This window comes from Myotis lucifugus, unplaced genomic scaffold (genome assembly GCF_000147115.1).
Source record: "Myotis lucifugus unplaced genomic scaffold, Myoluc2.0 scaffold_11, whole genome shotgun sequence".
NCBI classification, from domain to species: Eukaryota; Metazoa; Chordata; class Mammalia; order Chiroptera; family Vespertilionidae; genus Myotis; species Myotis lucifugus.
Window position 1 is genome coordinate 6,822,978 of NW_005871059.1, and position 27,835 is coordinate 6,850,812.

Genomic DNA, 27,835 nt, shown 5'->3' on the forward strand with positions numbered 1-27,835 from the left:
ATTCTCAAGCTCTTTTCCAAATCTCTTTTGTCAAGGAATAAATTAACCCAATTTTATGTTTAAAAACTCATTTTCTTCACTCTAAATTTATAGGTGGATCCTATCTGAAGACTCCTACCCAATAGATAAGAAAATGATACCTATTAAATCCAAATGGTGATTTAATAAACTTTGCAGCACACATCCAAGAAACCAGATAAATATCAAACAGGTATTTTGAAACCTTTGCATAGTTGGATTTGTTTGTTTTTTGAATAAATGCAGCAAAATCCCCGAAGCATTCAAATCCATGAAATAACACAGTTTATGCCATTTTGCTCTCGTTTCCACACTCCTATCTCTTTCCAATCAACTTCTAACTGGTTTATGGATATATAGTATTAGGCATTTAAATGTGTGTTTCAGTCACTGCCATTCATTTACTTATTACGTCTATAAGTACCCACTGGATGCTTGCGGAGTGCCTGGAGCTGTTTCAGTGAACAAAACAGACAGCCCTGCACCCATGGAACATACCACCATCTAGGAGAGGAGAGACAAATACTTTCAGATACAATTATTTAAATTACAATTATGATGAGTGCTTCAAAAGGTAACACTTTAAGAGTATAGAGCAGTGGTTCTCAACCTTCTGGCCCTTTAAATACAGTTCCTCATGTTGTGACCCAACCATAAAATTATTTTCATTGCTACTTCATAACTGTAATGTTGCTACTGTTATGAATCGTAATGTAAATATCTGATATGCAGGATGGTCTTAGGCGACCCCTGTGAAAGGGTCGTTCGACCACCAAAGGGGTCGCGACCCATAGGTTGAGAACCGCTGGTATAGAGCATACCCACCCTACTCCAGGAGCTCAGAAAGTGTCCTGAGTAAGTGACATTTAAGCTCAGGCAAGGAAGAGCAGCAGTTGGCCAGGAAATGATGGAGGAAGGAGTTGTGTACAAGCCATGGGAAGACCCTGGGTCGGGGGGACACAGACTATGTGGCTAGAGCATAATTAGGAGGCAAGAGTAGAGTAAAATGAAATTAGGAGTAAATTGAGGGGGGGGGGGGGGGCTAACTATTTAGGGCCTTAAAAACCGAATACAAACAAGGAGCAGCCATTGAAAGATTTTACAGAAAAAAAAAGAGATTATTAGGCTTACACTGTAAGATCACTCCAGCTACTCTGTAGAAAGTGAAAGGAAGGGGATGGATAAAGTGAAGCATGGAAAGGAAGAACCAGTTGGCAAAGTATTACAGTGGTCTGTGTGTTCAGGGATAATTTTTTTAAAAAGGGTAAAGTTGTGGATTTCATTCAAATGTAATATAACATGTGTCAAAGACTTCAACTCATTAATTAATGAGGGAACCAGTAAGGTGTTAAAACTGGTTCAAAGTAGAATTCAAAATGCCATATGTTTATGTAAAGGAAAGGTGAAATAAATTTTTAATAGGTGAAAAAACAGGTCTCTCCAGGGGGTAATAATCAATTGCATCCCAAGCTACTTTACATTTTTATGAATATGTATCATTTGCATGACTATCTACAAGTCACAGAGTTGCAGAGCAACTCAAAAATAATGGACGGTAGATAACCCAGATAGATTAGCTGGCAGGGCTCCCACTAATCTTTTCTGCCAATCTTAAAGTCTTTCACAGATTTTCCTAACTCAGATAACACTGACTTGGCCAAAGGTGTCGATAAATATGGAGAGGAAGAGACAATGTTGAATATATAGGGTACTGGAATCAACAAAGACTTGACGTTCAAAACTTTGGACGGGGAGGAAGCCACAGAGTTTTTAATGTTTGGAGAAGGAGTTTAAAGCAAATTCCTAAATGGCAGAAGATGCCATCAGGGTCTGTTGGATTTCCTACCACATGGGACTGGCCCTATTTCTCCAGAGGGGCCCATACCACAGGAAAGCAGCGGACTTGATCAAGAATTCTGTTTTAAAGTTCACCACGATATACCAAAGGGCATGGATAAAGTAGGAGTGACATACAATTCATCCCCTTCAACAGATTTTTTTTCCTTGTGCTAGCTTCTCGATTACCTAGTGACACCAGCTCTGCAGGAGTTAAGCCAAGCAAGGAGTCTATGGGAATCTCCCAATCTGTCCTTTTCTGGTCACCAGTATGGAAGCAGTCAGACTTAATGGACTTAAGACAGCCAGAAGAAACAAATAAAAAAATAAAAAAATAAAAAATAAATATATATATATATATGAAGTTTAACATATTCCTCTACTTCATTATATCCAAATATTCATAATTTCTTTGATACATTTGTTCTAGACTCATCCAAATTTCTTTTTTGACATCTATTTCTTATTAGAAGTAATCTAAAAGAAATTGTTTCCAGAATCAGCTCAACTTCTAATACTGTTTCTCCAAATAAAACAAGCTTTTAATTTCCGTGTCAGTTTAACATAACTTCAACTTTTACTTCAACATTACTTGGGCTTTTCATTGTCCTGGCAATACTTACAAGCCTCCTGGAACAAATGATTTGCATGGGACTAAAAGCCCTAATCTAATGTTACAAAATAATATATACATTATAAGTGTGAAATTTTAAATATCAAGTTCATAAAAAAATCTATCCTGAGACCACTGGCAATCAAAGGCACCCAAAGGTTACCTGTGCCTCTACAACAAAACAAATTAAAATTTACCAAAAAAAAAAAAAAATACCTCTGTCTGCTTTGGAATAATCCTACACAGAAAACCACCAATTGTGCAAGCACTTCTATATGCTTGACCTTTCGTCAATGTCAAACAGTTTTCACGCTCCTTACATTCTCAGAGGCAAGATAAAATTTCCCTCAACAAAAAACTTGCAAAACCTAAAAATTCATTGCAATCAAATAACCAACTTTAAGTATTGGTATGTGGAACAATTTTTAACTGCACTGCTATTCAAAGTAATCTTAAAACACTTTCATTTTGTTTCAAAGAAACAGCAATGTTTATTTTCCTAACCTCTGCAACCTTCCCAAGTAGAAACTTTTTTAAAAAATAACTCAATTAAAATAGCTGTCATACTATTTTAAATACCATAATGGCATTTCTCTGAGAAAGGTTTATTTTTCTTCTTGCTATAGTGTCATCCTACAATCCACTAACCTGAAAATTTTCCTCTTATCTCAGACTCAGAACAAAATTCCAGTAGCCTCTGGATTACCCAGAGGCCCCAGGAGGGAACCAGTTCAATAACCAATGGATAACTCTATTAGGACAAGTTTGAAAAATAGTGTTGCGATTCCTCTCTTCAGCTTACTCTGCCCCTGAGCAAAATATAAATCAAAACCTTGATTATAATCCAAGTGGTAAGAAATACTGGGAAAGAATACAACTTTGGGGGAAAAAATGAGGAAGTTCACAAGAAAAGAACATGGTAGGTAAGCATTATTAGCCACAACCAGTGTAAAAATCCCTAAACTTTTCTGCACAGGGTAGAACGGCTGCCTGAATGATCCTAACCAGGAAAAATTATATCACCTTTTTAGCTAAGTGAACACAAAATCTTCCCAATGATATACTCATTTCCTAAATGTACCCAGGATTCAGAGAGGCAAAAGGAGCAAACTACTGGCTTAATGTCCAGAGGCTGCCAGGTGAAAATAAAGAGCCATTTGCACCCTGAACTATTTATACCAGAATTTCCACTTCAACCTATCTTAGAAGAGAATAAAAGAAGAATACATGTATCTCTATATTTTTTGTTAGATCACATTTCACGGGGAAAATTCACTGTACTTCCCACTAAGCTCCATCAATCAGAATGAAGCATTTGAATCATCAGAAGGTTTTGGAAAGTCTTGGTTACCTTTGAAAAGCGGGCATTTATCCATTTGGTAAAGGTTTTCTTCTGCACGTCATTGTGTTCATCTGTGGGAGGGAAAAAGAGAGAGAAGGGAAAAGTGTGAGACACTGGACCTTTAGTAAGCATGCTACACCAGATCATCTCTATCCCAGGGAGTTTTAAATGGTGCTACTGGTAGACTCCATGAGGCACAATGATTCCCAGCTAATGAAGAATGTCATGGCTGACGACCAGCATTTATGGAGCCCGCTAACACATTTATGCAGCACAGGGAGGCTCAGGCACCTTTCCCAAGCATCGGTATATTGCCAGCAGCCATTAAATCCACATTTGTAGGATAGAACTATCATATGCAGTACAGACTTGCATTTTAAGTAATAGTTCAGCATAATAAAAATGTCAGCATGTTCAAAAAAATCGAAAATATCCATTAAAAACTAAGAAATTCATTATTTCCCTCCTTTGCATATGAGTTCTATGCCTTCCAGAACAAAAACTAGTTCAAGGTTTAGTATGAGTATAGTATAAGGTTTATAGTCAATTCCATACCCTATTTCCTGTAGAAAGAATGACATGGCAAGATTTGAATGATCTTGTTCCATAAATATGATCTATATATTTTGCAAGTAGAGAAATCAGTATTTTTAAAAAATAATTACAAATTCATTTTTCAAGGCACAAATGAAAATTGACCTTAAAAAACTAAAGCATCCTGAACTTCTTGAAGATGGGCAGGGTTATTTAGTTGGCTATAAGGAGGACTGGCAGTATAACAAAGAGATCAAAGGGCTTTAGAACCAAATAGACCACATCCCAATGTACTAGCCTGTGGCCTTGGGTAAGTCATTTAAGGGCTCCTGGCCTCTAAACTCCCATATGTAAAATGTGGATAAATAGCACCCAGCTCATAAGGACACTGTGAGGATTAGTGACTATAAGTGGAAAATACTTGGCAAAGAGCTGGTGTTCAATTCTTCTTTGCTCTTATTACTGTTGTTAGTATAGTATATGTATGAACAAATCAGATAAACATCTATTTTACCCTTTCTGTTACTTCTAGTCATATCCTCTTCAATTGCTCACCAATATGCTAATACAACCAGCAAGAGTCATTGTTAAGTCCTACAAAGCTGTCTGTTAAAAACCTCTAAGTAGTTCTGAAAGCTGCCCAAGGAGCACCTGGAACAGTGCAGAAAGCTGTTATATACACACTGCTGGTTCCACTACGGTTCATACCACCAGGCTGCGCGAGACCCACCCCCCCCCTTACCCCCTGCCGCATGATAACAGCAAAATAATAAGAGAGGAGGCCCCAGTGTGCCCTGCCCTCCATCCATCAATCTGAAGGGGCTTCCTCCCACCCAGACCTCGTTACTGAGCTCTAACAGCATAATTTTAAATTCACCCCTGACACTTCCCCATGTCTGTGGCGTCTTTGGTCCTTACTCTCTTCTGGAAGGAGAGTTTGTAATGAAAAGGTCATTCCTGGAATAAATATAGCAGCAGCTTCAGGAAAGTGCACTTCTATAGATCCATAGGGTAATTGGAGACTGACTCCGGGACACAGAGGGGACAACTGGAGAAAAACAAAGCTGCTCTCTAAGAAACTTCTTGGTGTTAATTGTGCTAAGCAGAGGCCTTCCTTCCAGAGAGGACAATGCAGTCAGCATCAGTCCCGATTGCAGGCTTTCTGCATCTGATCAATGCCACATATCAGCCATTAATCAACCTAGAGGACTTGCTTACACACTCTGAATATCCCAGCCTTGACCATCACACCCCAGAGGGACAGAGCACAGATTATACACAGAATATAAGGCAACCAGACACATCAACCTGCAGAGAGCCTATACCAGCCCACCAATATAAATATATTAAAATCAGTGTCCAGAGCACATGATAAATCCAATTACTTGTCCCACTACTTTCAAAAGATTTATTTTTGTAAATGCTGCCATATCTATTATTCTTTAATGCTACAAATATATATGTCATAAATATTAAATTCTGTTAATTTCATAACCTTCATACAATTTAAGAATGTTTGACCATAAAGTAAGAAAAATTCTAAGGGATAATATTACTACATTGTATTTTTTTTTTCTTAACCTCTTTTCTAGGTATTTAGCCTTCTTATTTTCAAAAACATATTAAATTATCTAATACTATATAGGATACTCAACAGGTGTAAAGTAGAATGAAGTACCCGTCATCTTATCAAATGATAAATAAAATCTTTCAATTTTATCAAATATAGAATGAAATCAAATTTTAAAGATTCCCACCATACAGAGATGCTTATAAAAATCAATGAGGTAATGTTTCTACGATAGTCTTTGATCTTTGAGTCCAATATAAAATAAAATATTGGCTTGTAAAAGATAATCAAATCCAAACATTTTAAAAACACTCCAAAATTCATCAAAATTCTCTTATATTAATTTTTGTGGTATAGTTAAAGAGGAAAAAAGGATTCATATTTCATATTTCAATAAGCCTTAAGTTCACATTTTACTCTTTACACACACACACACACACACACACACACACACACACACCCCAGACAGGAATTCAGTAAAGTACAGGAATTAGCCTGCAGCTTTTCGATTATGAGATTAAAAATGTAACAGCTTTGGAACACTTGGTAGTATAGAACTGCCCTCCACACCACAACAATTACGACCTTGGCCCAGGTCTCTGTAACAGGGAGGTGAAAATATACTAGCAAAGTGGTAGCAGGACATCTCAAAATCTAAGTCATGCTATTCTGATGAATCATTTTGCCTTCCTAGAAATTTATACAGAACTCCAAAAGTCTCGAATTCTGTTAACTCTCCATTATCAAGTCAATTAGTTAACTTACATATAACTATATTTGTTATATGAATTTAATGAGTGAGTATAATTTACAGTCTAAATATATTCTTTCTGGATCCCAAACTAGTGTTTTCTTTAGATTTGGAGTTTAGAAACACATTTAGTTTCTGAAAGCCTTTCCTGCCTCAGTAAATCTTACCCATTAATGACCTTTCTCCATTAGGGGGACAAACACGGGACTGAATTAGAAGAAAAATGTGTTAAATCCCTTAAGGCTGATTTTCCAAATTCTTCCTCTAAATATTTTGCTCTTCTTAGAATGCTTTTGACATGCTCACGCAGATCCAGGGCCTTGGCTGCTGCCTAGCCTGGAATTTTATTTCTGTGATGGGTAAGAGAAACGAAGCAAGAAACATCAACAAAACTGCCTGATAAATCTTCAAAGAAACGAGTTAGAAATTTATTTCACTTCACCAGCTCAAGTGCATATCAAAAATGCCTTTAGCAGAGCTTAGCAACAAATCTCAATGTAAACGTTAACCTGGAAATGGGGCAGAGAAACTAGGAGTTGCATCCCCTAGGGAAACACACACACACACATCTCAGGAGCACATACACCACCATTAAAACTCTACTATTAGAGAGAAAGCATGACCCCTTGTACACTTTTCAAAGCAACTGAAGAGTGTCCAATTGGCTGGCAATAACCTGGGTTTCATAAGATGCAACTCTTCAGAAAAGAAGTCCTTAGAATTTAGGCCAAAAAAAAATATCTTGTTGGATGATTTGAAACTTGGATTGACTTTATGGAAGCCTCTTTCAAGAAATTTAACACAACCTAGAAAGCCAGTTTCTCATTAGCAAACGGAGATGATTTCAGAAGCAGTGAAAGCATTTCAGACCACCGTCTTTTTCCGAGTATGTGAATCAACCCCAACATAAATCTATTACTAAGGCTGAGTCATTCTCCTCTCCCGCTTTGTCAGACCCAATTTGTTGGTCTCTGAAAAACACCAATTCATTTATTCAAACAATATGTATTAAATTGTCATACAGAAACATAAATATTATGTAAATAATCTGTAAAGTACTATAAATATATAGACAAAGAAACAGAGACAAGAGGAGACAGACGGTTCAAATGCAGAGTGCTTAAATTCCTGAGTCTGTTTCAAAATCTGACATCCTCAGAGGATCTGGGGGGGAAAAACTTAAAATTAAAAAATGTGCTTTTCCAAACTGTCAAACTACCTAAGTGTATAAGAAATTGTGATAACATTTCAAATTATATTTTTGTAAGTTTATTGCATTTATAACTTGAAGTTCTTAAAGATAAAAACTGCATTTAAAACAGACTTTTGCTTCACTCTGTACAAAGCAAAGAAACAGTTGATGGTCTCTTAGGGAGACGTGGAGATGGATGGAGTGAGAAAGAAGAGGAAAACGATTCACTTTTCAAATGAGAAGCTGAAACCAGGGATAAAAGTTAAAAGAATCTCACCCACATACTACGTTGCAGAGTCACAAACAGAACCAGGTCTGACCACCTCCTGAGCCTGTGTTCAATGCACATCCAAGCAAGAGAAGGTCAAAGGGAGTTTCATGGGGGAAACCGGTGTTTACAATATATATTGAAGGATAGATGAAGTTTGGTTCATGCAAAGATGGGAAGAAAGGCATTCTAGACAGATTAAGACATAATTGAATAACACCCTCTCCATTTCAGGCTCAGACTAAATACCAGACCCTATAAAGAAGAGCACAGTTAATAAAACATAATTATGTATCTATAAAAAAACACAGAGGACTGTAACATATAATGATGTCAAGACAATAATTCTAAAATAACCCAATCTTCAGAAAGTTTTCCATCCTGAAAACAGTTGAAACCCATAAAAAGGATCAAGCGTACAGAGTTAGAAATATATGCTCAAAAGAATGTTCTTTTTTTCTCCAAATCATTCTTTTTTAAATTCTTTATTGTTTAAAGTATTACATAAGTCTCCTTTTTCCCCCATTGACCTCTCCCCAACCACTCCCACCCCCCAGCACATGCCCTCACCCCATTACTGTCTGTGTCCATTGGTTATGCTTATATGCATGCACATAAGTCCTTTGGTTGACCTCTTCTCCCCCCACCCTGCCCCTGCCTTCCCTCTTAGGTTGGACAGTTTGTTCGATGGTTCTATTTCTGTTCATCAGTTTATGTTGTTCATTATATTCCTCAAATGAGTGAGACCATGTGATATTTATCTTTCTCCAACTGGCTTATTTCGCTTAGCATAATGCTCTCCAGTTCCATCCATGCTGTTACAAATGGTAAGAGTTCCTTCTTTTTTACAGCAACATAGTATTCCATTGTGCAGATGTACCACAGTTTTTTAATCCACTCATCTGCTGATGGGCACTTAGACTATTTCCAAGCCTTAGCTATTGTAAATTGTGCTGCTAACATACAGTTCGCTGCTATGAATATAGGGGTGCATATATCCTTTCTGATTGGTATGTCTGATTTCTTGGGATATATTTCTAGAAGTGGGATTACTGGGTCAAATGGTCAAAAGAATGTCTTATAAGAAGATATAGATTCCTTGAAAATCAACCTGTTTAAGTAAACACATGCTCTGTTAGCATGACCTCTGACCCATCCACTTGGCTCCCAAATTCATTACAATTATGGAGCACTTGGGTTCAAGAAAGTCCACAGCCCCACCTTGACTGAATAGACAGTTTCTATTATTCTCAGCATTGGAGGAAAATGTTTCAGCTGAGACCCAGCCTAACCCACCAGATTGCCCACCTTACTATCACAGAATCACAGTGCATAAGAGCAGGAAGGAAAATAAAGAGGCACCTCATCAACCAGAGACCAGAAATGTCAGAAGCTTGCCCACAACATGCAGTTAGTTGGTGTCATAAATAAGGCAGGATTCATGCCTCTTTATCTAATACTTCTCTAGCTCCCAAAACTGTTTTTTTTGTTTTGTTTTGTTTTTTAAATTTTGTTTTATTGCTTAAAGTATTACAAAGAGTAGTACATATGTCTCCTTTTTTTTCCCCTTGACCTTCCCCCGGCCTCCCCTACCCCCCAGTGTTTTGTGTCCATTGGTTATGCTTATATGCATGCATACAAATCCTTCAGTTGATCTCTTAAACACCTTTCCCCCAGGCCTGGTAACCTCTAACCTTTCTATTTCTATGTATTTGCCTCATCTAGATATCTCATATAAGTGGAATCATATATCCGACTTCCTGTGTCTGGCTTCTTTCACTTAGTAAAATGTGTTCAAGGCTTGTCCATATTGTAACATGTGTCAGAATTTCGTTCCTTTTTATGGCTGAATAAACAGTCCATTGTACATACACGCCACATTTTATTTATCCATTCATCTGTTGGTGGACCCTTGGGTTGTCCTACCTTCAGGCTATTGTAAAAAACCGATGCAATGACAACTGGCATATTAGTATCTATTTCTTCAAGTGCCTGCTTTCAGTTCCTTTGCATACACTATACCTCCCAGAGGAACTGTGGGGTCGTACGGCAATTCTATGTTTCGATTTTGGAGGAAATGCCAAAATGTTTATGTAGTGGCTACACCCTTTTACACTTTCACCAGCAATGTACACGGTTTCAATTTCTCCATATCCTCACTAATACTTATTTTCCTTTTATTATTATAACCATCTCAGTAGGTATAAAATGATATGTTGTAGTTTGGATTTGCACTTCCCTTACCACTAATGATGTTGACCATAAGACTGAGTTTTGAAAATGCAAAAACTATTAAGCAAAACCCCCCAACCTTTGAGATATCCTGAAGATGTTCTGAACTAGTCCAACTTCAACAGCATGACACCCCGAAGTATCTAGGGTTCAGAGATGTTCTTTTTCATTTATCCTACACAATGTTGCAAAATCATTCATCTAGTACCCAAATAATTACTTTCAGAATTAGATAGATCCATTAATTCCTGGCCATGTTCTAATTTCGGACCTTACCTATTTTCTCCTTGATGAACTCCTCAAGTTGTTTAAATAAATGCATAGGAATACAGGAGGAAATGTATTCCTACTTTCACTTTCTAGAGCTTCTAAACTTAATCTGAAGACTATCTGTAAGATTTATAGGCATCTGGTAATGTTTGAAACCTCTCTGTAAATAGCTTTTAAAAAAACTATTAATGTCTTAATTATTAACCTTAGTATATGTAATGCAAATGCAAAAGAACAAGGACTCAACTTATGGGGACAGTAATTATAAACTTGACATATAAATACTTCACTTTGGACTCTTATCCTGGAGCAAAAGAGTTTTATTACAATCAGTTGAAATGTCACAGAACAAAGAGAGGTTATTTAGGAGGAACTGAATGAGTCATAAGGATGATGAGTCACTGTCATGAAAAGCCAATAGAAAACTAATTTTTTTTTAGTTATTGACAAAATTTAGACTTAGTAAATAAAACTTCTGTGAAATCTGATTCTTCACTTTATTCCTATTAGGTAAAAGTCTATTATGTTCTACAAATGCTACAGAAATCTCAAAAAAGAATGACTGCTTCATAAACAGATATCTCTAGATATATGAAAATTCATGCAAATTACTTTTCATGGGAATGGGGAACAATTTTTCGAATGTAAAAAAAATTCCACTGATCTGACTTCAGACTTTGTCATGACAAGTTCTACTTTCCAAAATAAGAAAAAAATATGTCTTTCAAGCTGTTAAATATTCAGCATTTTTTTCAGAGTTTGCTTTATTTTTTTCCATATTATGAAAAATCTAAGAGATGTTTTTAGATTCCTTATGATAAAACAATAAAAATAAACAATAAATAGTCATTCTCAAACAAAAAAATCTTATAGAAAAAAACATCAAAATAAAAAGAAAACACTTTCAGAACCCAAATAGCTCCCTGCACTCCTTTATAGGAATGCTAGTATTATCTATAAACCTGATGTAGAAAACCTTTAACTGTGTACCATGTGTCTTCTATAATCACAACTTTGGGTCATCACACTCAGATACAAGTATATATATAGAGAGAGAGACTGAATACATAGACTAAATGAATGAGCAATGTAGATGCCAGTGATAACCTTCCAAAGCCAACAACTCCAGTGAATTAAGAAGTGTGGCAATATAGTTTGGCTTCCCTCCTTAGATCTACTTCAATTTAGTTATCTGTGTGTCATCAGCTAAGCAGGAGAGTCCCCAGGTAGCCCCAAGAGCAATGTGACTTCAAGGAACTCAAGGATCAAAGAAAAAGCATTTCCAGGTCATCCAGATTAGATGCTAGCAAAAGTTTAGTCAATCTTAGAGGCCAGAACATTCCCACAAACAGAACTATGAGCTATCATGACCACATCCCAACATTTGCAGAATCTCTGGAGCCAGGACTCTTCCCCTCTTTCGTTGTTTTCAGTACCCATTTCCTTCTTCTGACTGCTTTAGTTTTTTGAACATCCAAACCTCCTCCATCCTGCCTCCCTGAGTATTCTTCTTCAACATCCCTCCCTGGACCATTCTAGAATTCTCAGCCATAAAGCCTGCCTGGCGACACCAGTCCTGGTCACCCTACAGCAATCCAAGAGCATTGGAGTCTCTTTCCACTACTTCTTTTCTTGAATGTCTTTTTGCATCTTTTCGTTCTCTTCTTGAAACTTCCTGTATGATGTCTATAATAGACTTTTTAAAATATCTACAGAGAAAGGGTAATGCTATATTTATGTCAGTTTAAATCAGAGGCTTCAAACATTTTGTGTTCATGAACCTCTAAAAGAAGTCCCATGTATGTTTTTTTAAGTTGACAGCTAATATTTATGGTAAATTTAAATAGGCAAGAAAATATAATTTCTAGCATATTGTTAAGGAGCTGCAAATTTAGCTCTTCAATTAATAGAAAATGTCTTCTCTATTACCTAACTGGCAAAAGCTAGTCCTCATTGTCAAACTAGACACCTAAATCAGACTTAATTTCTGACAAGGGAAGTCTGATTTTAGTTTTCTATCTAAAAACCTTGTTAATATGTATCTCCAGGACAACAGCTCACTTCAGAATTCTCATTCTAAGATGGGTGGGTGGATGGATGGATGGATGGATGGATGGATGGATAAAGATGGCAGGCACAAAGCCTTGTTCCTAGATGTAATAAGGCACAGATCATTTTAATAATTTTTAATGGAGTATTCTTTGTTTTGCATTCTTAAATTGCTCCCTTTCTTGGTGCCTAACAGCACTGTAATGCAGTGAGATTTGAGGAGGGTGAAAGATGGTTCTTTTTGTTGATAAGTGAAGAAGGGGGATCCTGAAAGGAAAGATGGGAAGGGAGAAGGCAGGTACCAAAGATGCCTCCCCAGGTTCCTTAACCACAGGAAAAGCTGGTCATAGGTCAACACACATATTCCAGCATGCAAACCAGGCTAGGGGCTCACAGTGGTCCCAACCCAGGACAATACTCCAGAGAAGGGGAGCTGTAATTTAATTAGAAAAGCTAAATGCCAGAGGTGGCCAATACAAGGCATCAGCTATCTTGTCACCATTAACACCAGAGATTTGGCTAATTAATTTAGTAAATGTGAGAAATGTGCTTTTACTGTGGCTTGAGAATTGGCACTGGTGAAGTTAGTGTTATTCAATGAATGTGAATTGGCTAAAATATTTTATAGACATGCTCCACCATTGATTAAACAGAATAAAAATCTGGCGAGATGAGGAGACTAGATCCCTTAAGGCCCTGTGTTCAGCCATTGGCTAGGAGGATTCTAGTTCCTGATGCTGACTAATTCCTTTAACTAAATCCTCTCTCTGAAACAGCACTGTCCAATAGAAATACATGTGAGACATATACATAATTTTCAAGTTTCTAGTAGCTACATTAAAGAAGAGGAATAATTAATTTTAGTAATATGTTATTTAACCAATATATACATGCCCAATATTTTGAAAACTACTGATATCTAACATTCTCTTTTTCTGACTAAGTCAGTATTTTAAATATATTTTTTATTGATTTTTAGAGAGAGAGGAAGAGAGAGAGAGAGAGAGAGAGAGAGAGAGAGAGAGAGAGAAACACTGATGAGAGAAATATCAATCAGCTGCCTCTTGCAACCCAGCCATGTGCCCTAACTGGGAATCGAACCAGTGACCTCTTGGTGCCTAGAACAATGCTCAATCCACTGAGCCATACCCACTGGGCTAAGTCAGTATTTTAAACAAAAATATTTTAAAGTTATAAAATCATTGATTCAGAAATTCTGGAGATTTATCTTAAGGAAATAATGAGACACACAAATTAAAGATATTTAAAAGGATGTTCTTCAAAATACTCCTCATAATTGTAAGACACTATAAACAATCAAAATGTCCATGCATGGGAACTACCTAAATGTATGTTTTGTGCATAAATACAACCATTAAAATGATATTATAAGGAAGAATACTTAAAGACATAGAAAGGTTTTCCTCAATATGTACATTAAGGAATAAAAATTATGGTCACTAAAGAGTATATAGGGTATATTTATACACTGTGTACATAAATGACTAGGAAAAAAAAGAGCCAAAATATTAGTACTGTTTATTTCTAAGAAGACCCAGAGAAGATTTTAATATCCTAATTTTATTAGTTATATATTCTTATTTTTATAATAAATAAAATAGAATACTCTGTACCATTTTTTTCTTTAAAGCACCCACCTGTAAACTGTATTTTTCTCCACTTGGATGTGGACAAGTAGGAGAGGAAGAGAATGTAGCAGCCAAAAAACTAAATTGAGTGAGAAAGATCTCCTGTCTGCTTGCTTTTTGGGGGGGGAGTGGGGGGGATGGGGATAAGAATAAGGGAGACTTGCATTACCTGTCATTACATGCAGACAGGAAGGAGAGAGAGAGAGAGAGAGATGGGATGCCACACTCAATACCCAAGAAGGGCTCTCTGATGGAACCAAACCCCACAGGATGGATGACAGAAATATATTAGGAGCCAGTTTCTCAACCAAATGCCGTTTAGGTCACATATTTCTAAAAATGAAACTCTCCAGGTTAAATTGCTTTTCTTGTATCTGTCTTTCCATTGAGTTTTCCACTCCAGTCTGAAGAGATAATTAGCCAGATGAAAAATAACAGTACCTATGGGGATCCATCTCTTCCCATCTTCTAGTGTATTCGTTATGAAACACTGTTGAAGAGGAAAGTGCATCATTGAAAATAAAACATTTGCAATAAATTCAAGCATTTCTAGGTAAAATTATCACGATAATAATTAGTTATTAAGATGGAAAGGCAAACATGGAAGATTAATACAAAACCAAATGTTACTGACGGATCACACCAAGCTACCAGACTGTCTCAAGGATAGAATATTTTACTCACTTTAAGAAAATGAACATAAACCATGGGGGAAGAGGAGTATCTGTTCTTTGTTCATATACTCTAATGAAATACCACCCACTAGAAGCATAATTTTCAAAATAAAAAAATAGAATATTTTAGAAGTACTTTTTAAATTTATTTTCTTTATTTTAATGTTAAAATGTTAAGCGATGAGAAGTTAAAACAATTTTTTTTAAAGGAAGGGTCATTGTAATAATTGAATTTTCAAAATTTCAAGTCCATTAAAATGCCATCCTTTGTCCAAGATAAATATTTATAATAAGCAGGGAAAACAAGCCAGAAAGGAACACTATGTTTCTCCTTAAAAACTCAGGGGTAAAGACTTTTTCCCATGGACTTCACAGTTATGAAATTGGCTCCTGAAGCACAGCATTCTTTACTTAAAAGTACTTACATTGAAAGCTAATAAGTAAAATAATTTAAATACTGAATCTCATGTTGAAAAAAAGTATACTGTCTCATTTTCAATTTACATAACTAAAAATTCACATAATATATTAATATTTTTCATTGAAAAGCTTATTCAGGTAGTGATGGACAAGGGAAGTAGAGAAAATCTACAATATGAACAAAAATGCAAGAAGCCTCCTATTCAAGCCTTTACCCCAACATGCTAATGTTATCCTCTATATCGTTCATCCTCTCTAAGAACTGCTGAAAATTAGGATCCTGCCTCAAATCAGCACCTTTAATAGTCTTCTGTGGATCTGACTTTTCTTTGCCTTTTCAGAAGTTTGTAAACTCAGTCTCTGGGTATAGCAGACTTGGAAATTATCTTCTGCATGAAATAGTTCCTTTTTTAGTCTTAAATGTTCCTCTTTGAAACATCAAAAAGTCCATATTAATTTAACTTAGTTAACGATTAATTTAATTAATTTAGTTGAAGATTAGAAGAACAAGTTCATGTTTGCTCTTCTCAAATAAATGCTTTTATGGCTAGTAATTATATTTTCTCTTCACTTTTATCATTTTAGACCGAAGAGTCTTAATCTTTTTAGCCCATTTTATAAAAACATCAAATGTATTCGCTCCAGGACTTAAGTTTCCTTCACTAGACTTCTCTCGCTGTTAAATTAAACCGGGGACCAGCGTCTCGGGGAATAATCCATGTGTACGGTCATCCTTAGCTTTGCAAAGGAAGGGTAATGTTCTGTATTCTTTCCTGTTTCCTTCCTAATCACACCCTAAAAACTAGTGTCTTTTTTTCATTGCAGCAACTCCCAGGCCAGTGTCTTCTGAGAACACTACAATTACTTCCTCCCTTCCGTGACCCTAGATTAAACAGACATAACTCGTGAGGACAATTTTTTCTTAAAGTTAGCAAGACAGTGAATCAAACAAAAAGATTTGAACAGATAATCTTTCTTTAAAGCTTTAGCACTTCTCTAAGGACAAGGGTAAGTCAGCAAATCTGAACGCAGGATCCTGAAGAAACATCTGCACACCCATGTTCCAAGCAGCACTACTCACAACAGCTAAGAGGCGGAAGCAACCCCACTGTCCATCAATGGCCGCATAAACACAACGTGATATGTGCATACAATGGAATATTAATTAGCCTTTAAAAGGGAAGAAAATTCTGGCATATGCCACAACATAGATGGACCTTAAGGACCTTTTGCTAAGTGGAAAAAAGCCAGTCACAAAAAAAGACAAGTACTGTACAATTCCACTTGTACGAGGTACCTACAGTAGTCAAATTTATAGAGACAGAAAGTAGAATGGTGGTTGGTATAGTTTAGGCAGAGAATAAAATTGAGAGTTATTGTGTAATAGGGACAGTTTCCACTTTGAAAGATGAGAAGATATAGAGATGGATTATTGTGATGGTCGCACAGCAATGTAAATGTACTTAATACCACTGAACTGTTCGCTTAAAAGTGGTTATCATAGTAAAATTTATGTTATGTGTAATTCACCACAGGGGGAAAAAATAGGAAAGGAGAGCACATGCAATAAATATTTTTCATTTCCATTTCAACTTGGTTTTCAAAGAAGAGATATTTGGTATGTCTTAGTTCATACATACCCCAGCAAGACAAAGGGGGAAATTTCACTAGGTTTCAATTTCATCTTTTAGAACTCTTATTCTCAACATATCATCTTTTTGGAATGTAAATACAGGTAATCTGAATTTTAGAATCTGAATTGTTTTCATTAAGATGTCTCCAGACATCTTATTCAAGAAGGAACTATCTGTTCAAACTCATTGTGGTAGATACTGCTGGTTACCTACACAACCCTTTCTCCCCTTCTTTCTTACTAGTCAAATCTTGTTTTCCTTGAAGCAAGGTGGCAGTTCTAATACTGACCTCCCTTGCAACTAGGGATAACCATATGGCTCAGTTTTTGGCCAATGGCATGCAAAAGGGTATTGGGTGAAACTTCCAGGAAATCTATTATTTTCCTGTCAAAAAATTATCAAGTTCATTTGGCATAACATTTTGCCCTTGGCCTTCTACTTTTCTCCAAAAAGGCAGAGGAAGGGTAATGTTTCCCTGAGCAGGTAACCAGTCTTGGATTGCCTACCTATAGACTGAAGGTTACTAGAGAAAAAAATGAACTCTTTCTTCATTAAGCCAGAGTAGAAGGCTTTCTCTTACTTTTAGGTAAACTCCATCTTAACTCAACCTGTCACCTCTGAGATAAGTCTGAGGGAAGAAATTCAGAAATATTTCTGGTCTAGAAGATGGAGTTAGACATTCTACCTCTGCAAAAAGGATATTGATAAGACTGAATTGTAACTCCCCCATCTAAGAGGTAAAAGACAAATGATTGAAGTAGTGAGATGAAGGCATGGAGGATGCTATCAGAACCTCAATCCACAAACAATATTTTTCTTAGTGAAACTACCTTCATTAAATGCTTACTGCACGCCAGCCATAGAGGTAATCACTTTGCATACATTTTCTCATTTCATCCCAACAACCTTACAAGGAAGAGCCTGTACGCCCAGCCACTTTATTGAACTGCTTTTTGATAGCTTTAGGCCTTAACTCATTCAAACTCTCTGATTTTCCTCCTAAGTAAAGGGGGAGAAAAATGCAACAATTCAATAATTGTAATAAGAATAAAAGATAATATAATCAACATATGTAGCAAGGGGAACATGGTTCTCAATAAAAAGTGATTGTCATTCATCAAGAAGAGCATACTGCACAAATTCCCAAGAAAGAGCTAAACATCAGAATCCCCTGTTGAATTTCCTCAGTACAGATTCCTTGAGCCCAACCAGACTTATTGAAGCAGGAGGGTGCCCAGTCATGCAGAGATTGGGAGGTGGGGGCTGGGGGAGGGGGGACTCTGGACCGCAGAATGTACTCTCAAGATACCACTTTGTTGCACCAAATCATTAGAGAGCTTATATACCTAAGCCACACTCAGGAATCTGCCCTCTGCCCACACAACTGCCTTCACAGAACCTACATTTCAAAGAATGCTCTCTGATTTCACTAAGATTTAAGAGCCTCTCTGTAGTTTATGTGAAATTGCTTTAGAGGGCAATGTGCATTGCCTCCTCTCACTTTGGGACCAGGAATAAGGCAGGCTGTGCTGATAAATCAGAGTTCTGCTTTCTCGTAGACCCTGGTGCTATTTCATCCACTCACTGTATCACTTGGTCTTGGCTGCCAGGAAGTTCAGAGCAAAGTTTTGTACTACAGTTTTCCTCAATCACGTTTTAAGTATCATGGAGATAAGTATTATTTTAACTATTTGCTTTGCTTTGGGAAGACATTTGAAAACATTTATCACAAAATCAGTCCAATGGGTTAAGGAAGATTTAGATAAGCCAAAGCAAGAAAATTTAAACCACCCATTTTCCATCCATTCAGAAATAACCACTGTTAACATATTTGTGTCCACCTGCTTGGACATTTTGGTCTGCTTATTTTTTTACAAAAAAACGGAATGAAAAAGAAAATACATGGCATTTTATGGTCTTTACTTAAAATACACTATGAGTATGCTTCCATCATAGTACATACTACTATTCTGTAATGTCATTTTTCAAGATACACAGGTGTTTCATTGACTGACATTCAATAATCCTTGTACCATTACCACCCTCTTATACATTTTCAATGCTGTTTCTGTTTTTAATTTTATAAGCATTTCTGTAATAAACATACTTGGAGTCAAAATTTTGTACACATACATGATTCATTTATTTACTTATTCATTCATTCATTCATTCATCCATTTAAAGGACAAATTCTTAAAAGTATAAGTCAGGCCCTAACCGGTTTGGCTCAGTGGATAGAGCATCGGCCTGCAGACTGAAGGGTCCCGGATTCAATTCCGGTCAAGGACATGTACCTTGGTTGCGGGCACATCCCCAGTAGGGGGTGTGCAGGAGGCAGCTGATCGATGTTTCTCTCTCATTGATGTTTCTAACTCTCTATCCCTCTCACTTCCTCTCTGCAAAAAATCAATAAAATATATTTTTTTAAAAGTGTAAGTCAAATAGACATCTCAGTAGCCTTCAACACAGTAGATCACTCCCTGCCTTTCAAAACACTCTTTTCTTATCTTCCCAGATTCAAATTCCTCCTTCTCCTCTATTCCTCCAGTTCTTCTGAATGTCAGATATTCTAAGAGATCAGTCCTGAACCTTACCTCAATATATTTGCTCTTACTAAGTAGTCTCTAATCCACCCTTATAGTCTCAAATACCATCTATGTGCAAAAGTCCCAGTGTCCTATTTGCAACCCAAAGCTCTCCACTAAATTACCAAATTATATGTACCTAGAGGCCCGATGCATGAAATTGTGCAAGGGGCTCGGCCCTCATGGCCCCGGCTGCCCCGCCCACTGGTCGTTCCAGAAGGTCGTTCTGCTGTCTGGTCTAATTAGCATATTAGCACTTTATTATATAAGATGATTTTAAAATAAATACATTCACAACTTGGTCATCTGCCATTCAAGAGGTAGAGTTAATTCCCTCCCCTTTCATGTAGGCTGGATTTGCTAATTCAAGTCTAATGAAGAGAATACAGCAGAAGTGATGACGCAGGACTTCAGAGGCTGTGTAAAAGGCCTTACAGTTTCCTCCTTGTGCTCTCTCACATCACTCGCTCCAGGAGAAGCCAGCTGCCATGCCATGAAGACACTCAAGCAGCCTTATGGAGAGGTCCACGTGGTGAGGACCTATGGCCTCCCACCAACAACAGTCGGCAAGGAACTGAGGCCTCTGCCAAAGCCATGTGCACTGGCCACCAGGGAATCAGATCCTCCCACCCCACCAAGCTTTCAGTTGACTACAGTCCTGGCCAGCACCTTGACTGTAACCTTATATGAGATGCTTGGCAAAGCACCTAGCATAGCCCCTCCCAAATTCCTGACCCAGGAGACTTCATGAGATAATAAATATTTGCTGTTTTAAACTGCTAAATATTGGAGTAATGTATTATACACAATAGTTTACTAATACAGAGCTGCTGCTAAGTTTCAGAGTAACTTGTTGTGCAGCAAGAGATCAATCATATATCATGTTTCCAACCACCTACCTGACATCCCCACGAGATATCTCACAGACCATTTCAAACTTAACACGTCTAATACTGAACTGTTGGTCGTCTTTCAAATAAATTCTGTCTCCAGTCTTTCTTATCAGTACAAGCACCTAAATCCATTGACTTGTTCATGCCAGGAACCTAAGACCAACCCTTGGCATTCCACAATCTATCTCATACTACTATCTATCACCAACTTTTGTTAGTTCTAATTCCTAAATATACCATTAATCCATCCACAACTCTTCATCTCCCAGTTATCCCCCAGTCCAAACTACTGTCATCTCTTGCTTGGAATCCACTAACCTAAAACCAATAACCAGACATTAACCTCCTAATGTCTGTTCTTGTTTCTTTTTAATCGACTTTTGAAATGGTAGCCAGCTTGACCATGAACTTTGAAACAAATGAATATGGTTTACAAAGCTCTGAATCATGTGAGCCCTGCCTATAGCAAGTTTTATTTTGCAATGCTTGTCCCTCCTCTCAATTGCTCTGGCCACACAGGTCTTTGAGTTACTCAGATGCCCCAGGATATTTGCTCATTCTGCTATGTCTGCCTACAGTACTCTTCACCCATTCTCTATCTGCTTAATTCCTATGTTTATTTCAGGCCTAGTTTTAAACATTTTTTCCTCAGAGCAGACTCTGGGCTCCTCCAATCCCTCAAGGCATCCTGTTATCTGTTTTCTTTTCCTTTGCCCCCTAGTACAGTGATGGTGAACCTATAACACGCGTGTCAGAGGTGACACGCATGTCAGAGGTGACACGCGAACTCGTTTTTTTGGTTGATTTTTCTTTGTTAAATGGCATTTAAATATATAAAATAAATATCAAAAGTATAAGTCTTTGTTTTACTATGGTTGCAAATATCAAAAAATTTCTATATGTGACACGGCACCAGAGTTAAGTTAGGGTTTTTCAAAATGCTGACAGGCCAAGCTCAAAAGGTTCGCCATCACTGTCCTAGTACTTAATTTTATTACCTATTGATTTATATAAGTCCATGAGGGCAATAAATGTCTACTTTGTTTACCATAGTATATGCAGTCCCCAATAGAGTGTCCATTAAAAAATTATTGAATGAGTGTCTTTAATGTGTTCATTAAATCTAAACAAACTGTGTATTAACCATTATTCAATCTAGAATTCTAACTTGTCCACTTCAGTAAAAAGAACTTGATTCTGTTATATTATGGCCTTTTCTGCAAATTTTTAAAATTATAATTATCAAGATGACCCACTGACTTTCATTGTCACTTCCTCTTTTTCACATATTTAAAGATCTTTTTTTATTAGCAAAGAATAAAATTTGGCCTTCTAGGAACATTAAAAAGAATCACTGGTGCCCTGGCCAGTGTGGCTTAGTTGATTGAGCATCGTCCAGTGCACTGAAAGGTCACCAGTTCGATTCCCAGTCAGAGCACATGCCCAGGTTATGGATGTGATCAGTCAATCAAAGTTTCTCTCTTCTCTCTTCTCTCTTCTCTCTCTCTCATCAATAAAAATGTGTGTGTGTGTTTTTTAAAGGAACCACTGGTATAAAAATAATCCCTAAAGGCAGACTGAAAAAGCAATTCCAAAGCTCATTAGAAAACTAAATTGACCCCTAATTCATCTAAATAGGAACACTTTATCCTGGTGTTTAGAGTTTTGATGAATAATAATTTCCCTTTCCACAGCTCAGTGGATTTGTAAAGGCAGGAGGATCATGACACAGCACAAGATTATTTTCTGATGAAGTAATCAGAGACCTGCTGATGGGAGAACCAAGAAATACTAGTAAGAGCAGCTAAAGCACAGAGTGAAGCAACAACACCCAGACATTCGCTTCCAATCAATACTGCTCTGACTCCTACCCAGAGACGCAGCAGGGCTGGGAGCAGACAGTGTGCAGGTTAGGAGGCAAAGCCACATACAGGGAACAGCCCCACTGTAGTGTTGGCAGCAATTAACCAGGAAAGAAACTGTGCATAGTACCCACAGTGGAAATAACATAAAGCACACATCAGTCTTTCCACCCACATTCATACACACAGACCTCAGCCCACTACCAAGACTAAATTCCACAATCACACAGGTTTACATATAAACACAACATTGTGCCAAACTCTGGTGAGTGACACATATTTCATCTTAATAGATTTATGTGAATACATAGTGACAGAACATGATAAACTCAATTATACACATAAACACGTTGTGTAATATATACTTGCTCACTGAGAAATAAATGTCACTTGGTATAGGAAAAGATAGAATACTCATTGAATTTAAAAAACTATAGCTTTGGTCATTCCACTCATTGTGACAAATAGGTACACATAATTTATTTGTTTTATTGTAGCTCAGAGTACATTATTAATATTAACTATAACTTATTTACTTTATAAACCAAGTAATAAAGCTAGACCATTTTTACTGTGTTTAATTTAATTTTGATAAAGGAATTTAACCAGCCATTCCCATGGCAATGGAATACATAATTCTTTAATGTATAAATTACCAGAACACACTGATGAAACTTTGTTTTCTAAACAATAAGAGGTAAAGAAAATAAATAATATAAATGTTTAAGCTATAATAATTATTCTAGAAAAATTCAACTCAGAATGACACTAGGTATCAAAACAACAACCATATATAATTTATTCATATATAAATAAATAAAGTGTTTATATTAATACTCTGTTAAATATACTACAACTTATAAAAAAGGCTGCTACCCTTTGTGAGGATGGGAAAACATATCATTAAACTGCCATGCAGAAGGTGGCAAGTGTCGGAAACCAGCCTATGCACTAGAACAAAAGAGGAGTGCCCCAAAGCAGCACCCAGACAAGGAAAGAAGAATGCCAACATTTAGGGCCATCAAGGGACACACTCCAACCAGCAAGCGAGATCAAAGCATCCAACTGGCAGGGCAACCAGGTGGGACCCCACTAGGAAAGAAAGAGTCGGTGTAAGGTTTATCAAAGGTCAAAGTGAAATAGCAAATGAGTAGCCAGGCCCAGCAGACAGGGGGTAGAGATCTACAACAATTGAACACAAGTCAACAAGGTCACACCAAACAAAGAGCTTGGCAAGAAAAAGAAAAAAGTCACCATGACGCCCAGCTACAAGGAAACCAAAATGATCTTGTTTTGATATTCTATATATATAAAAGGCTAAGTTGACTCGCGCATGCGTGATACATATAAAGCTCTCTCTGGTGCCAATCCCACGTGTGTATTTTGATCTGTCATTGTCGATCGTGAATTTGGTTGACACTTCTATTATAGAGAAAGGGCGAATAGCAATATTAAAATATTTCTTATAATTAATTTCCTTTCAATGTGCACGAATCCATGTACCAGGACACTAGTTGATAATAATGAAACTAGAACACAGTGTAAGCCTAAGGGAATAAACCCAGAAACGAAAGTCCGCATATAGTGTGCACTTCCCTAGCCATGATCAAATATTCTAACCTGTTAAAAACTATAATTTATTATTCTAACCTGTTAAAAACTATAATTTATTATAGTTTACACACATGCATAAATACCATGTAATCCTTAAAACCTAAAATGATCAGTTTTAGGATGTGGTGCACAATATTTAGCAAACACAGTCCAAATGTTATTCCAGATAAATGACTAAATAAAAGAGTCTCTTTTACATGCATTTTATATAAAGTGGTTTTTTTAAAACATACAAATGTGGTTACGGTAGCAGATAGCATGTACTATTATGTAGCTATTGCCCAGGAGAAGAAAAATGTGTTTAACTGCAGGAGGGAAAACACTAAGAGGAAATTTCATCAAGATTGAAGAATTCCTCTAGATTTTCCTACTCTTGGTTTCTCTGCTTCCTCTCCATTTAAGCAGCTGAGTGTGTCCAATCAGAGAAATCCAATGCAATAGAGTAAAAAAGAAAAAAAAATCTATAAGTGCCATAGGACATGCCAAGAAGTACTTTATTTTCTCTAAGAAGATGCAGTGCAAGCAAGTGGGAAAAATGCATATACTCACAGTAATTCGAAGGCTTTCCATCACAAAACCTGCTCACAAACACAGACCTCTAAAAACATTGTTCAAGCACTGAATTGCTAGTACTTGTGTAATTTGAAGGAAAGAACTAAAAGTAATATAACCAAATTATAAGCAATTATCTTTTTTATAACAATGATGATGATAGCCGTGACAGACATAGCTAATACATGCAGAGCTCTTGCCATGTGAAGGCTTGGTACCAATTCCCATGCATTATCTTATTTTTTGTCAATTGAGATATAATTCACATGACATAAAACCCATCAATTTAAAGTGTACAATTCAGTGGTTTTTAGTATATTTGCAAAGTTGAGCATCAATCATCACTATCCAATTCCAGAATACATTCATTACCCCCAAAACCCTGTACCCTTTAGCAATCATTCCCCACTCCCTCCCTGCCTCCCAGCCCTAGGCAACCACTGATATACTTTCTATGGATTTTCCTGTTCTCGACACTTCATATAAATAGAGTCATATGATATGTGGCCATTGATACCAGACTTCTTTCACTTAACATTATATTTCCAAGGTTCATGTGCATTGTATCAATACTGCATTTCTTTTTATGGCTAGATAATGTTCCATTGTATAGAGAGACCACATTTTGCTAATCCATCCATCAACTTGGTTGTATCCAATTTTTGTCTATTATGAATAATGCTCCTATGAGCATCTCTGTACAAATTTTTGTGTGGGCATACGTCTTCAATTCTCTTGAGCATATAACTTAGAGGGGAATATCAGGGGATACCACAACTTTCTCAGGAAATGCCAAACTGTTTTTCCAAAGCTACTGTACCCATGTTACATTTCCACCAACAATGTCTGAGGGTTCTAATTTCTTCACCTCCTCGTCAACATGTGTTCTTTCCCACATTTTTTATTATACCAATCCTAGCGGGTGTGAAAGTGGGAACCCCGTTCTGGTTTTGATTTACATTTCCCTGAAGACTAATGGTGTTGAACATCTTTTCATGAGCTTCTTGGCCATTTGTTTACCTTTGAAGAAATGTCTATTCAAATCCTTGCCCATTTCTCCATTGGGCTACTTGTCTTTTTATTGTGAGTTGCAAGAATTCTTTATATATTCTGGATTCTAGATCCTTTTATCAGATATATGCTTTGCAAATACTTTCTCCCAGTCTCTGGGTTGTCTATTCACTTGCATTATCTTATTTTAATCCTCTCAAGAGCCATGAGATAGTACGATGAGTATCCACCATTTCATAGATGAAGAAACAGTTAATAAACTTGCCTGGGGTTTCATAGCTAATAGGAGTGAAGCAGAGATCCCCACCCAGGCAAGCTGCCTCCGCTCATCATTAAGATGTACTGTCATCTAGAAAACTGTGGTACATCTACACGATGGAATACTATGCTGCTGTTAAAAAGAAGGAACTCTTACCATTTGCAACAGCATGGATGGAACTGGAGAGCATTATGCTAAGTGAAACAAGCCAGTCAATGAAGGAAAAATACCACATGATCTCACTCTTTCATGGATAATTAAGACCGTTACAAACTTTTGAACAATAATAAATATAGTGGCAGAGCTGCCTCAAACCGATTGTCGGACTGCAGTGGGAAGGCCAGGGAGGGTTGGGGGACAGGAGGGAGGGGAGTAAGAGATCAACTGAAGGACTTGTATGCATCCATATAACCATAACTAATGGACATAAGACACTAGGGGGTAAGGGAGGGCAGGGGCTTGTCAAGGGTGGGGGGGGAAAAGGACACTTATGTAATACCCTTTGTAATACTTTTAGCGAAAAAAAAAAAAAAAAAAGATGTACTGTCATAGACCCTGAGCTTGATACGTGCTATAGCAATGGGCACTAAATAAGCAACCAGGATTTAAAATAACTAACTTAAAAATAAATAGTCACTGATGCTTTGCATAGAAATGCCAGAGGCCCCTCCAGTTGTTTATACCAGTCTTCTTAAGAAGAAAAAGTAGCTTAAAATAAAGCACATTCAGCCATAAAAGGCAAAACTTGGCCTCTGAACAGTGTCTATTCTTTTCAATTGTAGGAAACTTTCTTTCTTATTGAGTTATGTAGTGAAAACAAAGGAATTCAGAATACAAGTGGTATTTTTGCTGAGATTCAAACATTGTAAGTCATCACAGTGGGTGTTCTGTTAGGTGGAGGCCTGTTTCTTGGCCAAGAACCTGCTTTGTTCAAAATGCATGCCTCCCCCAGCCCTGCACAGCCACTCTCTGAGAAATGGACAAAGCAGAGCTTTAGCAACTAAGATGTCATTCCAGCCAGTCGCTTCTTATTCTCCTCTTATTTCTGCCATATACCACAGTGAGTATAAAAGGTAATCTGCAACTAATTTTAGTTCATCTATAGAATTATGTTCACGCTAAATAAAGGGTGAACTAGTGGTTTAAAATAATATGCTAGATCTACCAATACTGGCATGGAAAGGAATTAAACATGTATAGTTAAGGGGGGGGGACATCATAAAAAAATCTTATCTTATATTTATTAAAAATAGGCAAAATGAATAATACATATGCACACAAACAAAAAAAATGACATCTAGTTGTGGGCATTTTTCCCCCTGGGAAGAAGGCATATTTTTTACATAATAAAATGTTTAAATTTTTAAACATATATAAAAATATTGTTTTTAAAAGAACAACCAAAGGTCCCATTCTCTCAGTAACAGGAGTTCTTATTTTGTCCACATCTGCATGTTTTAGTGACTGTACAAACTTTTAAGTCATGAAAAAAATTATGTACTTGCATATGTGATTTTGAGTGGGGCAGAAATTCCATAGTTTTTATCCATTTTTAAAATGATTCTCTGACTCCAAAAATATTTAAGAACATTATCTTAAAAGAATATGATAAGATCTCATTTTATGAAAGGTCAAGATAAAAATTAAAGGATCAAATAATAAAACAAAAGTCCTTAAGCCGAGCACAGAAAAGACACCTTCAAAATAATGAAAGAATAATCATTAGGTCTCCTTAAGCCCTCCTGGGTAATTCTTAGCATGACACTCACATAATCTGATTTTTAAGCTTCTGATGTATACTTCTAAATGTTAAAGATGTGTTTCTCTTTCCTTTAAATACAACACAAAAATCTTTCCTAGAGCAAAAGGAGAGAATCCACCCTATAAAAACTAACCTTAACTACATATACAAACAAGTTATCCCATTCATTTCTTTAACAGTTATTTATTGAGCATCTACTATAAGCCAGTCTCATTGTTCTTTAATGTCATTCTTATTTGTTATAT

The 27,835-nt window shown here is 36.8% G+C and overlaps 1 protein-coding gene across 1 annotated transcript in view; it reads right to left on the reverse strand.

Moving 5' to 3' along the window:
- Positions 1 to 27,835, reverse strand: part of UTRN (utrophin) — a 433,433-nt gene that overhangs the window by 339,700 nt on the left and 65,898 nt on the right. Inside the window, 1 exon segment of the mRNA XM_023750172.1 lies at positions 3,819 to 3,880. Within this exon segment, the coding sequence (XP_023605940.1) occupies positions 3,819 to 3,880 (62 nt within the window).